Source organism: Gasterosteus aculeatus, chromosome 3 (assembly GCF_964276395.1).
Source record: "Gasterosteus aculeatus chromosome 3, fGasAcu3.hap1.1, whole genome shotgun sequence".
NCBI classification, from domain to species: domain Eukaryota; kingdom Metazoa; phylum Chordata; class Actinopteri; order Perciformes; family Gasterosteidae; genus Gasterosteus; species Gasterosteus aculeatus.
In genome coordinates, this window is record NC_135690.1 from 8,207,669 (window position 1) to 8,223,122 (window position 15,454).

Sequence of the window (15,454 nt, forward strand, 5' to 3'; positions counted from 1 at the left end):
ATTAAGAAGGATAATCTGCTAACCCTATCCCTTTTTTAATATGAATTAGAATTCAGATAAAAACTGTTGTTTATAGATCTTTTTTTCTCAAAGTAAAGCCTAATTTCCTTTTTAGAGCTAATCTTGAGAAAGGCCTACAGTGCACATTTTATTCTTCGTAATTTCAATTAGTAAAAAGAAATGGTTTGATTTTTTGTGAAGGAGAAGCAATAATCTGTGCCTACATCATATAGCTTTCAAATTAAATACAAAATCTAACTAAAACTATATATTTTTCCATTAAATTTAGTTTTGTGGCTAAATCAAAAATATCATATGGATTTGTCATCACATTTCAGAGGCTAATACTCAGCTTACATTGGGTTTTGTATAAAAAGGTAAAGCAAATTGAGTTGGAATAATTCGAAATGAAAAAGGTGGGTTTTGTTGCATTTATTTTAGAGAGAGAAAGTGGGAGAGAGAGAGAGAGAGAGAGAGAGAGAAGCCATCATCTAAATAAATGCAAATTGGGGCCGCCTCCACCTGGCATCGTGCCAAGTATCTATAGCAACGCTGTCTTTCCACAGCCTCCGTCCATTCCACCCTCTCACTCTCTAATTAGTCCTCTATCTTCCCTATAGCTCTTTTCTTCTAGGGCTTTTTCACCCATTTGCCAGAATGATGATGTGCACAGATATTGTGATCCGAGCTCTCGGTCTGCTTTAAGAAGAAAACCCGCACCAAACGAAATATTACACATTTGTCATTTAAACAGACGCTTAATTAACAGAAATTACAGTACGTTCAAATAACGTAATGTATTTCCTTCTTTCTGTATGATATCAAATCATCAGAGTCGAATCTCAGACAGCATCAATATTTAATAATATCAGGCATATTTACTAATTACCGTTGTTGTCAGTTCAGTTAATTCCTCAGGTTCCTAGTTGCCGTGTTGCGTTCACGGTCAAGTTCAAAGCTTCAGCGGGGCCTCCAGCACGGGAGAAGCGCCATTTGACCCGCCTCACCTTCCCTTGGCTCCCAGCGCGGTGCTGCACCGCCACCTGCCTGCGATTTATGGAACTACGGCCAGACGAGTGCACTTATTGACGGGGAGGTGGCGCCCTCCATCGGTCAATAGGCGTCATCACATACACCGTGTGACTGGCTTCAAAACTGCTTTTTATTTCCAACCAGCGATAGATTAGATACATGCGAAAATCAGCATGAGAAATGGAGAATAAAATACAATTTTTGCTATTAATAAATTAACAAACTTACCCATTCACTGGATTTGTTTAGCCATAATATAATTCTATTATATAACATTTTGTATTCATGTGTGTTTATTTATCATTTATATATCATTTATCCCCATTCATTAGCGCCTAATTCTTTTTTCAATTATCTTTTACAAAAGATATATATAAAATAGCAAATACAATTGCAAACAAAATAATATAGTGCACGGGATCACCTTGCCTAAGAAATGAAAGGTTAGGAAAATCTAGGCAAGTGGGACCGACACAAGAGAGAGGAGAAAAATACGACTTGACTAGTCTGTGTTAGGCGTTAATGTCAAATACCACAAGACAAAGACAAAACAGTGAAATAATACCAGGAATCAATGTGTTGATAATATCCAATTTTATTTTGGGATTTGATATTTCAAACTTTCCCACAGATACAGCATCGTCAATAGAGATTAAACACAAGGTGTGGTATTAGTAGCTACGTTTACATTCAGTTGGCACAAATCACGAGGACTTATCGCACTGTACTGAAACAAAAACATTACCAGGTGATCTGTTGGAACATGCAACACAATGGCATCGCATGGCTGCATGTAGGATTACCCACAAATTGGATAAAACAAAACATGTCATCTTTTTCTAGTTGTTTTTTAGTTGTTGTTGCAGTGATTCTGCATTATTCATCATTAGGCCACTGTCAAGTACTTAACGAAACAAGATGTACTTTCCATTGAAAACTAAAACTTTTTTTTGGCATTTCATGATTGTCTGGGGTTTTCCGCGTGTGTTGTTACCCTCCCTATCAGTGCATTTCCATTATGCATTAACCTTATTCCCTTGAGCTACAGGAAGATGATGCCATTAAAATGCTCTTCTCATTGAAATCAGCACATAAATGACCATCGGCTGTAGTTTGAATTGAGTCCCTAGGCTGGTTGGAATGGATTGTTTCGGTCTGTTAGGGAGCCACGTTCATGCATCTCACCATAGACAGCAGAACATTGCAAGGCAGCATATACGTTTTTTTTTTAATTCACATACAAAAACTGGACCTTTAGTAATACATTCAGTCACAGAGGTCTAACAATCTCCAAACGTCAAACCATCTTCTGCCCCTTAAATATTTGGAATTTCACGACTGAAAGCAAAGGCTTAAAAGTGGACACGACCTTCAAAAAGGTCAGTAGAAGTAGCTCAGTCATGGTACCGTCGTTACTATTCCTCGCCAGGCACTTGAGATTCAGTAACCACCCATCGCTCCGCTTTCAGTCACTGTACACTTTCTACATTATAGCATTCTATCTTCAGCTGTCAGTCATCAAAGCTCAGATACTTTTATTTCCCACCTGCTTAACGGAGGAAAGGCAAAAACGAAAAAAACACACGGATATTAAAAGACTGCGCAGGCCTCTGTGGTGATGGGAACAATAACGCCCGCTGCGTCTGGTGTCCGTCACCGGAGCACTTCTACCAGCGGCCTGGGACCCGTTTCAGGGCGCACACACAGGAAACTGAGCCTGAAGCCAGACTCTGAGATGAGAAACAGACTCTTGGGTTCCGGAAAACAGCTGATCGGAGTGCGTTCAACAACACAGAGAACCTGGAGTTTCCCTCATCTCAGGGACACTTATTCAAGAGCTTTCAGCAAACCTGCTAGTTTGAACAGCGCTCTGATTCACTGAACAATGAACAATCACTACAAGAGGACAGACGGATGAGATGATGATGGTCAGGAGAGTTGACTTTGAATGAATAAATGCATAAATGAATATGGCCGATGTCCTCACCAATGTGTAAGTGATCATGTGACTTTGTCTGGCGGCCTTTAGCGACCTTAGCTGGTGCTCGGTGCTGGTATATAAAAAGTTGCTTTTTTTGATGAAATCCTTTCAATGACAAATTTAACTATTTTAGATAATTGGTATTAAGTGTGAATGTTCATATACTGCTTATGTTTATATACAGCTTCTTGTTTAATCGGAAAAAAAGTTTCTGTTTCACTCAGTTTCTGACTGCGGCCGAGCACAATCGCACAATATACGAAGTCTTCATTTCCCTCTGAAATTACACCAATATATTTTACAATCAACATTCACTCTATAGTTATAAAGTTAAGGCAAAACACTTGTCTATTAACACTTTAAAGTAACTAATCCAAGTGTGGATCAAATTTGATTATTGATTAACAGAGAAAACCAAACATCGGCTCCTTAAGAGATTTCAAATGCTAAACGTTGCTTTTCGATGACAGAGTTTTGGGTTGTTTGTCTGCTGCTCAGTTAAAGAACAGTAAACATTGTTAAGACAACTTAAACAATTACAGGCATCAGTTTGGTAATTATGAAAATCTATAGATTAACTAAAAATGAAAATGATTAGTCATCTGGAAAGTGAAAATAGTAAATACAATTCTACAACTTCAGAATCACAATTAATATATTCTTTTTTTTTTTTGAACTACTAAACCTAAAGTTTTTCTGGAGATCCTCACACTTGTTTTACAAGACGAAATCTTCCTGTGTTCCTCTCATGAGGACAACGCTTTGCTCCAGCTGCTCTGCACCCAGCTGTTCCCTCAGCTCGGTGTGTGTGATCCAAGTATAGAAACTATTCCTCAGCGGCCGCGAGCCCATCGATACTGTCCAAACTGTCCCAGATACGGTCCATCTGAATGCAACACTACTCACTACATAAAACATTGATATGCAAGAACGTAATGAACAATCGGTGGTGTGCTGAGGTAAAGTAAAATACTGAGAAAACTAAAATACATAAAATCACGCCTGGAAGGAACTCAAATCTCTTCACCAGGCGTGTGCAACTTTCCAGTCAAACTACCTCATGAGAAAATAGCAGCACAGCTATGGACCTTGAGCTAAGTTTGAAATAATGCCCCCTGCAGCGGCCAAACCAGCAGCACGTAGACCATGACATCCAAACACACGTGCGTCTGTGTTCATCCATTACGTGACTGACTGCAGCGTACCAGAAAAAGAACAGAAGCGCCTTTCAGAATTGAAATCACAAACCAAACAGCTAAAGGATCACAAGGCGCGGCCGACAGCAGCACAAACAGTCTTCTTAAAGGTTCTTCTTTGTATTGGGCTACATAACACTGTTCCTGTTCATCTGATAAATTAGTGTATATGATCTCACATTTTGGAACATCAACTTGCTTGGAGTGCATAACAAGGGACTGTATGTCCAGAGGTTGTTTTCAACTAGTTTGTATTAACACATACAAACAACTAAACTTTCTAATGCAATGGACAATATTGTTAGAAAAAGCCCATTATATATTATCACAGGGAAAACAAACACAATAATTTGGGCACTGTTTAAACACCATATACTGCATGTTGGCACTGGCTTAAAACAGGCTCATTAGTCATTAGCGTCACTACGGCTGAACTGCAGATACAAGTCTGTGAATTCAATCTTAAGGAGGTCCACTTATAGATACTGGACTCTTTGTGATTTCAATACATTGAACTACAACAAAAGAATGCTGTTATCTCTGTGCTGGGAAAGATTTTTGCTCTAAAATTGTACTTTGAGAACTTTTGTGCTTCAATATACAAACATCAGAAATATCCTCTAATCTGTAACTAGCTGATGTCTGAACCTTTGGAATAATAGTTTATAACAAACACACACATGACAAAAAATAGTCTCAAGGGGATTATATTTTACTGTAATCAAATCAAGCGCATGTTAAAATGTTTGGCGACCTGCATTAAAGTTGTCGGTTTTAAGCAGACACACAAAGCAGCTGGGAGACGTCGGTGAGTTTCGGACTGACGCTCACAGTCAAACGGGGGCGACCACACGGAAAACCACTGAGCACATTGCACTGAGCTGTACGTGACAACATTGTGTACATGGTATTCTGTAGCATCCCCACCACACCTCAAGCCCACCGGGGTTCGGCCCCCGCTGCACGGCGACAGCGCAGGACAAAACATTAACGTCCCGCCAGCTTGAGCCGCTGTGTGTTTGCTCCTGTCCGGCAACACGCCACTGTTACTCTCTTACTTCCTTTCTCTTCTGAGGGTGCGTAGGGGACTCGTCGTCCCACTATCCCCGTCTTCCCATCTCCGTTGTCTTTCCTATCGAGCCGTGTAGCCCATCTGATGCAGTTTCTTCAAGAGAATCTGAGTGAGGTCGAAGGTGGTGAAGCTGATCCCCACCGCGATGGGCCCTTTGACCCAGTTCATGCTGAGACCTTTGTAGAGTCCGCGGATGACCCCTTCCTCGGATACGATCTCCTTCATGGTGCCCAGGATGGTGCCGTACGTGTGGCCTGTGACTCCTGCCGTCTGCATACGGCGGCGCACCACGTCTAGAGGATACGACGCCGACTGGCCAAGAAGTCCCGCACAGGCTCCAAACGCCAGACGTTCATAGGAGTAGGGATGTGGGCGCCCACTGCGCTCTACGCGGGAGAGTAGGGGGTTAAGAAGTGCCATATTAAACACTCTGCAGAGGTAGGGGGGGCGCGACTTAAACAGCGCCATCGGTTACAAAAACTCAAATCAAAGGATGCGTTCCCTGGAAGAACGAGCTGCTGTAACACCTCGCCCGAGACGAAATGTGACACTCAGAAATGTGCTGCTGTGGAAATTGCAAAAGGCTCATCAGAGCACTCGACTGCTCGACGAGACAGCGACAAGTGTCCTTGTCAAAGTACGATAGATTAGAATTGGAATTTAATAATAGCTAAATAATTCCTAAATTCCTAAATACAATTCCTTGTATGTTTGACATATTTTGGCTAATAAATGTTTCCTGTTTTCCTGTTTCCTAATTCATTTGAATAACGGACTAAATTAAAAAGTGAATTGTTAACATTAAGGGCGCAAGAAAGGTGCATAACTATGCAACGACACGTGGACACGAAAGGGGTCACCATTACCTGCGTGAGACTTCTTCAGCGTCTCGTAGGTGAAGAAGCTCAGCCCAGCATAGGGAATAACACCCAGCATGGTGGGAGCAAAGCCTCGATACAACGTCTTCAGGCCCTCTTCTCGGGATATCCGCACAAACACGTGCAGGATGTTGCTGTACCTAAACACCAGGAGGAACCCAAAACAAGAGTCTATTCGACAATAAACCTTTTATACAGAATGTGTTTGTTTCACCTAATCATGTAACATTTTAGGACAACCTATCGAGTCTTTGGTAATGAATATACAGTAATCCCTCGTTTATCGCGGGGGTTACGTTCCGAAAATGACCCGCGATAAGTGAAATCCGCGAAATAGAAAACTTTTTTTTTTTTTACAATTAGCAACTATTACATGTATACAAATACAGTGACTCGCGTGTAGGCCGTTTCACTGCTCTTCAGACTGGGCCGCTGCATCCTGACTGCGCTCTGCAGTGTTCTGCAGGTGTGTTTGTTCGGGAGAAGAACATAGTGATAGGCAGCTGTTGTCGCTCTTTTTTCTTCTTTGCAAAAAGATCCTTGTACACCGACATGCCACCATCGATTACGTTGGAGAACTGTAAGGAACGGCTCGGGAGTGAGTTTTTAGCGAATCAAAATGCAGAGCACAATGCACCAAAAAAAAAAAAATGCAATATGAAAATCCGCGAAATAGCGAATCCGCGATAAGTGAACCGCGAAGTGGCGAGGGATCACTGTATACCAACAATCAACACCTAGAAGCAGTTCGAGCAACAAGAGATCAGAATCTACTGCAGTTGTTCTGTAGTTGAACCCTGAATGAGCAGAGAATGTAACGGAATCCCTGGTGTTATTTTGTGTCTTTGTGTTATATACCAGCTGTGTTTTGGTAGTTAAAGATGACCTTACATTTCCTTGGGTGTTACAGCCATCCTAGCTCGCACCATGTCCAGAGGATAAGTCACCATGGCTGCCGTGGTACCCGCCATGGACCCAGCCAGTAACCTCGGAACTGGAGGAAGGACTCTTGAAGGAACAGTCCAGATAGAAGTGATTAGATCAACAGACCAGAGCGGTCGGCTCTGACTGATTGGTCAATCAGTGTTTTGACCAATCAGTGTTAAGTGGCACTTACTTCCCCTGGAAGCCATAGTAGCCTCCTAACAGTCCCTTGTACTGCTCGTGTGCACAGAACTGGATGGCAGCGTACGGGATGACTCGCACCATGGTGGCAGAGTTGCCCCTCCAAAGACTGACGAAGCCATTCTTCAGGTAGGTGCGGTAGATCAACCTGTAGGCCTCCTGTGTGCACACGCGGAAACATACATGCTCATGATTGATCGATGATCATTTTAGGTTTAGAATGTTGTGTTTGAAACGCGCAAAATTCAAATGTCATGTGGCTTATTTTGACAGCAAGGGCTGTGAATAAATCGCCTGCTTTGAATGAGAATCCCAGTTTGTTAATAAATAAATTGACAATAAACTCAAACTTACCTTGGCAGAGAATCTGGCTGAAGACACTACAACAACAAAAAAGTATGTGCAATATAAATGTCAGGTAATTTTCTATAACTACATCACAAACATAACATTAGTTCCAGATCTAATTCCATGACATCCGCGTGAGTCATTTCTAATTAAAAGCACTTTCCACTTTGAGGTCAGCGGAGGATTCAACTTGCCTTGGAAGATGATTTTAGTTCTGTCCAATGGGGCCACGGCTGTCTTGGCCACGGCTCCTGCTAAAGCCCCGGAGAAGAGCGAGTTGACGACAGACCGAGCGCTCTTCCGGCCCTGCACAGTGATGGAGGAATTACATTCGGGGTCATCAACACCGACAGTAAGTGAATCCTGTAAAAACGGCCTCCTTGTTGTGTTTGCGGTGCTGTTGATCATTAACTTGGGAGTTATGTGAGGAAAATAGATCACTGGCGGACCAGCTCACAAAACATGACAATTAGGAGCAGATGTCCGTAAATGAACCCAAAGACCGAGAAGAAGCCATGAAGCTCCGAAACTCAGGACAACGCCCCCTTTTCCACGTGCAATACGGCAGAGCGACGCCCAGACGATTTCCTTTTACTAAAGACAGTTCAGATAAATACAGACACTGAGAAAGCTTTCTGAAGCCACAATAACACTTCCATTGACGATAATCAGGTAATGACACATTTAATTTTCCTACACAATAATATAAATATTATTATTATACGAGACGGCTGATTCACAAATTTACAAAATAACCATTAACAGCAATAACTGCTGAACATTTTCCTTAATTAAAGCAGTGAAGGAAGGACCGCGTCTATAGAATGTCACCTCATAGCTCCCTTCTGACTGACGGGAGGAATCCAGCGGCAGCACTTCTCCCTGCGTGAGTGCTGCCCGTTGTTCCTGCCGGCCGGTCCCCATCCCCGAGGACTACGCACGGCTGTCTCCGAGCGGGCGCATGAATTCCACCACGGCAAGGGAGGGCCACCAGCCGTCTCTGTGCTTGGACCAACGGAGGAGGCTAAGCGATCAAGAGAGAGAAAGAGAGGTCAGTTTGAGGTGAGACTTAATATAGAAACAATTGACAAGCATGGCTAGATGCAGACATTGTCTTTAAATTCAGATTTTGCTTTCGGTAGTCGTGGCTATATGGCACAGTGGCGTGGTGGTTAGCACTGTCGCCTCACAGCAAGAAGGTCCTGGGTTCGATTCCGCCCAGTGGCCTTTCTGTGTGGAGTCTGCATGTTCTCCCCGTGTCTGCGTGGGTTCTCTCCGGGTTCTCCGGCTTCCTCCCACAGTCCAAAGACATGCTCTGGGGATCAGGTTAATTGGGGACTTTAAATTGCCCGTAGTTGTGTGAATCTGAGTGTGAATGGTTGTGTGTCTCTGGGTTGCCCTGCGTTGCCCTGGCGATTGGCTGGCGACCCTGTCTATCGCCCGAAGTTGGCTGGGATGGACTCCAGCCCCCCCGCGACCCTGTGTGCAGGATAAGCGGTCTGACAATGGATGGATGGATGGATGGAGTCGTGGCTATAGCTTCGTCACGCTGCAACAAAAAATCTTGCCTTGTGCAAAATGCTTTACGGTCACGACCTTTCTTTCTGCACTCCCCCTGCCGAGTGAACGAGTGTCATGTCAGCATGTGATGACTAAGAGAGATGTTGGTTATTAAGAAACAGCAAAGACAACACCCGACTAGAGGACATTGTTACCTCGAGAGTAATCCAGTTGCATTTAACCAACTGGCACACCTTTGAAGGCTGTAAAAAGACACTAAGCTGAGGAGAGTTGAAGTATGTGACATCCAAATATATCTGTTGAGGGTCAAAGTTGAGGACTTGTGGGGGGAAAACATGTGAACAATCCAAGAAAGGTCTTCTTTGAAGCCTCAGTAGTCAATGGAGACTTAAATCATTTGAACTTAAAGAAAGAACACTATCTGGGGCAAAGTCACAGCTATAAACAAAGACGCATGAATGTTCTACAATGAGCTAATCACTGGAGAAATCCCCTATTCATGCAACCTTTGACCCCCAAAAGCTCAAGTCACACACTGCACACGTTAACCAAGCATTCACTAAACCACCACTTTGAACAATTCACAACACAAAGGTGAAATACAATATGTAGACCTAAAATGCAGAAGAATGTGTTTAAAGTCAGAGAAAATGTTGTTAATAACACCTACCATTTTTATTATTACAGAAAATATAGTGACTGATATTTATGTTCTACATTCTTTGTTATACAGGAATGTTATTTACGCTAATTAGGGTGTGGTTTTGTTTCCTGGGAGATACTATTGCGTTTATATAGTAAATACACGTTTATAAACATTTTCACACTTTTTCAGTTCTACATTATTCTATTTAACGGTACAGTTGCCAGTGGAAATTGTAATATTTGGCTAAATGTAACTTGCTACAAATCGATTATTATTGGGAGAAATCCCACTAGGGATCTGGGAATCAAGCAACCATCCGGAGAATCAAGCCAAACAAGAAAAACATGTAACAAATGATTCAAAGGAGGGTTTGCTGAAAAGCTGGTTAGTCGTGGACTTCAAGTCAGATCCATTTGGGGACACAATGTGTCCCCTTTCACCTCGATCACTGCCCCCCCCCCCCCATAACCCCCCGACATGCAGGGCAATGGAAAGGTGGAGCTGCCCTCGAGGAGAGCGTCCATTCCAAACACACACACGAGTAACTAGACACACCGCAGCGTGTTGCTTGAGGGGCCTGTGTTGTTGTTGGGGGGTTCTGCACAACCTCCTGGCGTTAGGCAATAGTTTCATAACAGCACTGGTTCCTATATGCCACCAGTTTCCATGGCATCCTACACCATTGATTTCTAAACGAGTCGAGCAAGTATCATTTGCACAGCGAACATGAGAAGCACGGACACACTACATAACGCACACTTGCACGTCCGCGGTGCTCCAACTCGCTCCAACTTGACGACGGCGCAGCGGCCAGAGGCGGCGAGCTGTCAGCAGTGAGGTTACAGACCACGACGTGGCTCTCTTACCTCACGGAGTGGACCTCGGAGGTCCTCGCGTTGTTGTTGTTGTTGTTGTCGCTAGCTCCGCGCTCGTTGGACGGACGGTACCGTTGGGGAACGTCAACGTTAGCGGTTAGCTTAAGCGCACATCAGCGTCAATGTGACTCCCGTCGACAGTGTTTGTGGGAGTATCGATAGTACGCTCTCGTCTTTAAAAAGAAGTTAAAAAAACGTCTCCTCGCGTCGAAGGCGCTGCCTGTCACACAAGTCTCGTATTCATTCGCGCTGACGTGACTTTAAGCGACCAGCATCTCCCATGCTGGTTTGTTTCTGCCGTTACTGGCCGTGACAGCGTTGAGATAGAGCATTCTGACAAGGACGCGCCGCAGAGCATTGTGGGAGTTGTAGTCTGAGCGGGTGCGGCGCGGATAGGTCGGTTAGAGGGGCGTTGAGAGGAGGCACTTGGCGACCGGCTGGTTCAAAGAGCCACAGGGCACCTCCGAGGGGGCTCAACCACTTTTATCCTAATTATGCACGATATAGACTAATGTTGTCCGAGGTAGGTGTAAGTATCAGATATTTACGTTGTTTACTGTAAATAATGCATATACTAACAAACATATGTAAGGGGAACTGTTTTCATTTAGTCAAAGTATAAGGCATTAAATACATACATACATTAACATTTGGCTATGCAAACAATGAAAAGGATGTTGCACCGAGTAGTGCATTTAAAATGATTTGCATAGAAGCAAATATACTAATAACACGTATTCATAATACCCATAGCAGAAAATAAACCAATTCAACTCCTAACATCCTGAAAGCATAGCTGTGCTACAAGTATACATTTGGGTAACAGAGATTTTGTGAGCAAATTAATGACAGGAAACAATAATGTTCAATAAGACAACAATTATCTTTTTGTACAAAAACAAAAGAATGACTGGACAGCATATTCAACCTGTAAAGAACGCTCTGTGGGTCTAGCATTTACCTCACTTTTTTAACCAATATGTCTATCTGGGTAGATGCATCTGCTTAACTAGGTACACCAACATAGCATTTCATCTTGCCTAAAATGCATTTCAGCCAAATTGATGATGAGGAGCGACTTCTCTCAGTTGGTGAGGCTGCCATGTTTGCCGGTCCACAGCTCTCTGAGCTCCACCTGGCATCCCAGATCTCTGAGGGCTGCTTTGCCGACATCGCCGCAGTCTTGATGGGTCTTTAGTGCTTGTGCTATCAGGGCCTCTGCTCCCATCTCCAGGATTGGTTGGCTTAAGTTACTCATACGCGAAACCAGGTTTCTCATCACCATACACGCTTGTTTCTATTCACATACAAATAAAACAGGGAGATAGAGAGTTGCCAAACTGTAAGAGGAGTGGTTTCTTTAAAAAAAAGCATAAAATAATTATGAATGACTTCATATTACCTGCACATTGACTGAGTCTGTGTGCGTCTTCATAGCCTGCACAGCAGCCAAGGCCCCTCCATTTTCCATGATGACTTTGCAGTTTTCGGGTTTACGCAAAGCAAGGACTGAGAGGCATGCACAGCCGTGTTCACACACCTGCAGCACAATGTGAACATGATCTCATAACCTTCGCATATTTAACTCAACTTGATTGTTATCCCACAAAAATAAATGAAAACAACCAATATTCGAGTGACAGCGAGATCCTCTTTGTGGCAGTGGCAAGTGGGTGGCAACTTTGTGGCAGGCAGCGGCAATCGCCAGTAAATCAGTCGGCGTCACGACGGCACGCTGGGTGGGAGGAGCCAATTTTTCCCAGAAACAACTGTTATTTGTACGACAGGTCAGCTGCTGTAAATATTTTATTTTATTTAATTTTATTTAATTTTATTTGAGACACGTGAGCCCCCGTCTTCTTATTACAGAGGCTAATTTTAGGTTTGGACCGGCGGGTTCCGTGTAGGGGGTGGGGCTCTCAAGTTTGATGCCACCCACTTGCCACTGCCACAAAGAGGATCTCGGCCTTACTGCAATATTCCAGATCCCATTCACAGTCAATTAGTAGGTATGACATTCAACTCACTGCAGGGTTGTTCATGTGTCTGTTCATGGCAATGACAATGAGCTGGACTCCACCGGAATTAACAACGGCATCTTTCACGTCGTCGTTTCCTGATACAGCTCGTATTGCACTGAGGACCTGCCGAACCAGCTCCTGCCAGAAGAACATGAGATCAGTGAGCCTAACAAACATGGAGGATGAATCTCAAATCAGTTTGTAACACAATCCCCGGTTCTTTGTGGCTTACCGCTTTCTCATAGCTATCCGCGAGCAGTCTCATGATGAGCTTCAACCCTCCAAGATCGCAGATGTCTTGACAAAACTCATTCCTCACAGCCAGACGGGACAGAGTTGCACACAGCTCACTCAGAGCAGAAGTATTATCAAGGTGAACTGTGAGGGAAGAAGACATTAGATTAAAAAAATGACATGAATAAAATCAGACTGACTAAGAAAAAGACAAAAGCGGTTGACGCCGGTATTCAAAAGAGCCACATAAACTAGGACTCAGCAGGTCTCACCTTTTGCAGCGTTAATTAAAACCTTGAGTCCATTGTGCTCAAGCACAATTATCTTGGCGTGTTCGTGAGCATTCCCAAACGCAACGCGGACATCGTCATCAAAGACCAGTACCCGGAGAGCTGCAGAGGCTTCCTTCACCAGCTCGGCACATTCAGTGTGTTCTGTAATGGCGCCGGTCAGAAGAGGCACGACGCCCCCTTTCACCAAATCCTGCCGGTTCTGTTCATGTTTCAAACAGCAGCGACGCACTGTGCAGACGGCCGCGCGCACCACAGAGGGATCCGGCTTATACTCCTTAAGGACATTCAAAAGGAAATGCCGGCCCTCTGCATCCAACAAGTCGGGCTGTCCGTCTGTCAGTGCGGCCAGAGCAGTCAGTGCAGTCAACACGGCGTCCCGCTCCTCCATGCTCTTTTTGCAGTAAGAGAGGATGACGGGGTAGGCGTCCTTTTGGGCGGCCAGGTACCGCTGGGCAAATCCTTGTGAGCAACGCTCAGTGAAGCGTTTCATGTCCGCTTCCACTTCCTTGCAACTGGCAGAGTCTTTTACACTGCGGAGGGAATCCAACGCCTGCAAGTGAAAAGAAGACGTGAGGTTTCGGCCCCGTTTGTAGTCAGCAATCTCCTTTCACCAAAAAAAGACAACAACAAAACAGGCTTACCTGTAAGACCTCATGGGTCGGCTCCTCTTGTTTGTTATCAGATGAGACCACAGGTACAGCTTTTACTATACAACTGAGGTTCACACCTGCAACCACATATAGATTTGGGTTAATGTCACACAAAAATATCAAGTACCAAGAGAAAAGTATTACAAAAGAATCATAATTCAAGCATGTGCATATGAGCGTGGTATCTTCTACGAAACTGAAGAAACTCCACTCCCCATAAGAAAGACACAGAGATACGTGGAGTGTGTACGACCAACATCTTAATTGATCCAATTTTACAGCTAGACATACTAATGTTTAGTGCTTGGTGCGTTTCCCTCTGATCATGGAGCTTATATAACGTTAGATCATGAACAGTCAACAACAAAACTGTACAATGCTCCACCCATCGTTCTTTCCAGCTGTGTTACCCTGAGAGTCGAACTGCTCCACAGCCTCCTTCACAGCCTCGTCGGCGTCCATCTCAAACTCCTCCATGTTTTCCTTGACGACGGCATCGAAGGTCTCCTGTGTGATCCTCCGCTTCTCCATCTCCGCCAGTCAAGGGTCCACGTATGTGACAAGCGGGGTGTCAAAGGAGATGGGGACGCTGGTTCTGTCTACTCTGTGCAACGCTAGCTGGTAACAGCTGATGGATCGACAGCGACTGGCTGGTGGAATTCGCAAAGTCACCGTCAAATAAAGCTGTCGGAATCGTAGCTTTTTTTCTCACTTGGTGAAAATATCCGTGTAAATAAAATAAGTCAAATTTCCTGGATGGAACCGTCGCCCCGTGACAGACAGACAGACAGCTTGCTCCTCCGATATGAATGAAAATGTCCGGCGCGGTCGATTGACGTCATTTCCGTAGTCATCGTGTTCCCCGGTTAAAGGTGTGATGGCGATGGCGTCAATTGTGCGGAACCGTTTAAGTGAATACTGAATTACTCAAAGAGCCCACCCGAAAATACCCTCGGATGGAGCATGCACTGCAAGACATTAGTTCTGTGGCCGTTTCTCTCTTGGTTCTTCCGAAGACAAATATTTTCTTTTCTTCATTTTGTCAGCGACAAGTGATGGTCTCACCTTCAAAATAAAAGACGTCCCTTTGGCAATTTATTACATGAACGTGATAAACATCTCGGGGTGTGTTGCAGATTGCAACAAAAGAAATACCTATTTGTTCACCCCTTCATTTCCAAGTAAGACATATCTTTAGGATATGCTTCTACTCTTATCAGTACAATAACTGACTTTTTGGAAATGCTTTTCCTTTTCTTTCTTCTGTCCTGCTGGCTAGAGTTTACTCAAATAAGTAAATGTTGTTCTTGTGTAAACATGGCTGCAGTGGTTGAGCCGATTGGATTAGGTTCCACTTTCATTGACGTGTCCATCCTGGTTGCACAGGTGTATTGATTAAATATATGCTTTGTACTCGCAAATGTTTCATTGACACCAAAACATTTAAAAACACCGGTATATTCCTAGAAACACCCTGGTCCTGATTGTGATAATTGTTCTCAGTGTTTATATTATTCAGGTTTGTCAGTTTTCCGAGCATGTTTCCCGGGTTGTTTACAAATCCTGCTGCCCAGCATTACAC

At 43.8% G+C, this 15,454-nt stretch overlaps 2 protein-coding genes across 4 annotated transcripts; both read right to left on the reverse strand.

Annotated features, from left to right (window-relative positions):
- Positions 1-1,609: 1,609 nt before the first annotated feature.
- Positions 1,610-11,026, reverse strand: LOC120815569 (mitochondrial coenzyme A transporter SLC25A42). 3 transcript variants are annotated; one of them, XM_040170345.2, is made up of 8 exons: positions 10,666-11,026; positions 8,464-8,632; positions 7,827-7,938; positions 7,639-7,664; positions 7,277-7,443; positions 7,051-7,167; positions 6,148-6,299; positions 1,610-5,667 (listed from the first exon to the last, which is right to left on the reverse strand). In XM_040170345.2, exons 2-8 carry the CDS (start codon positions 8,554-8,556, stop codon positions 5,342-5,344), a joined length of 993 nt encoding a protein of 330 aa, XP_040026279.1. In that variant the 5' UTR covers positions 8,557-8,632; positions 10,666-11,026; the 3' UTR covers positions 1,610-5,341. The 3 variants fall into 3 exon arrangements, with proteins under 3 accessions (XP_040026279.1, XP_077955102.1, XP_040026278.1); XM_078098976.1 differs by having other exon boundaries at positions 8,464-8,656; positions 10,666-11,018; XM_040170344.2 differs by having other exon boundaries at positions 8,464-8,637; positions 10,666-11,004.
- A 234-nt stretch (positions 11,027-11,260) lies between these two features.
- armc6 (armadillo repeat containing 6) lies at positions 11,261-15,141 on the reverse strand. The gene is made up of 7 exons (XM_040170343.2): positions 14,283-15,141; positions 13,864-13,949; positions 13,202-13,772; positions 12,928-13,073; positions 12,702-12,833; positions 12,077-12,214; positions 11,261-11,971 (listed from the first exon to the last, which is right to left on the reverse strand). The coding sequence occupies exons 1-7, from the start codon at positions 14,401-14,403 to the stop codon at positions 11,759-11,761; spliced, it is 1,407 nt and encodes a 468-aa protein (XP_040026277.2). The 5' UTR covers positions 14,404-15,141; the 3' UTR covers positions 11,261-11,758.
- Between the last annotated feature and the right edge of the window lie 313 nt (positions 15,142-15,454).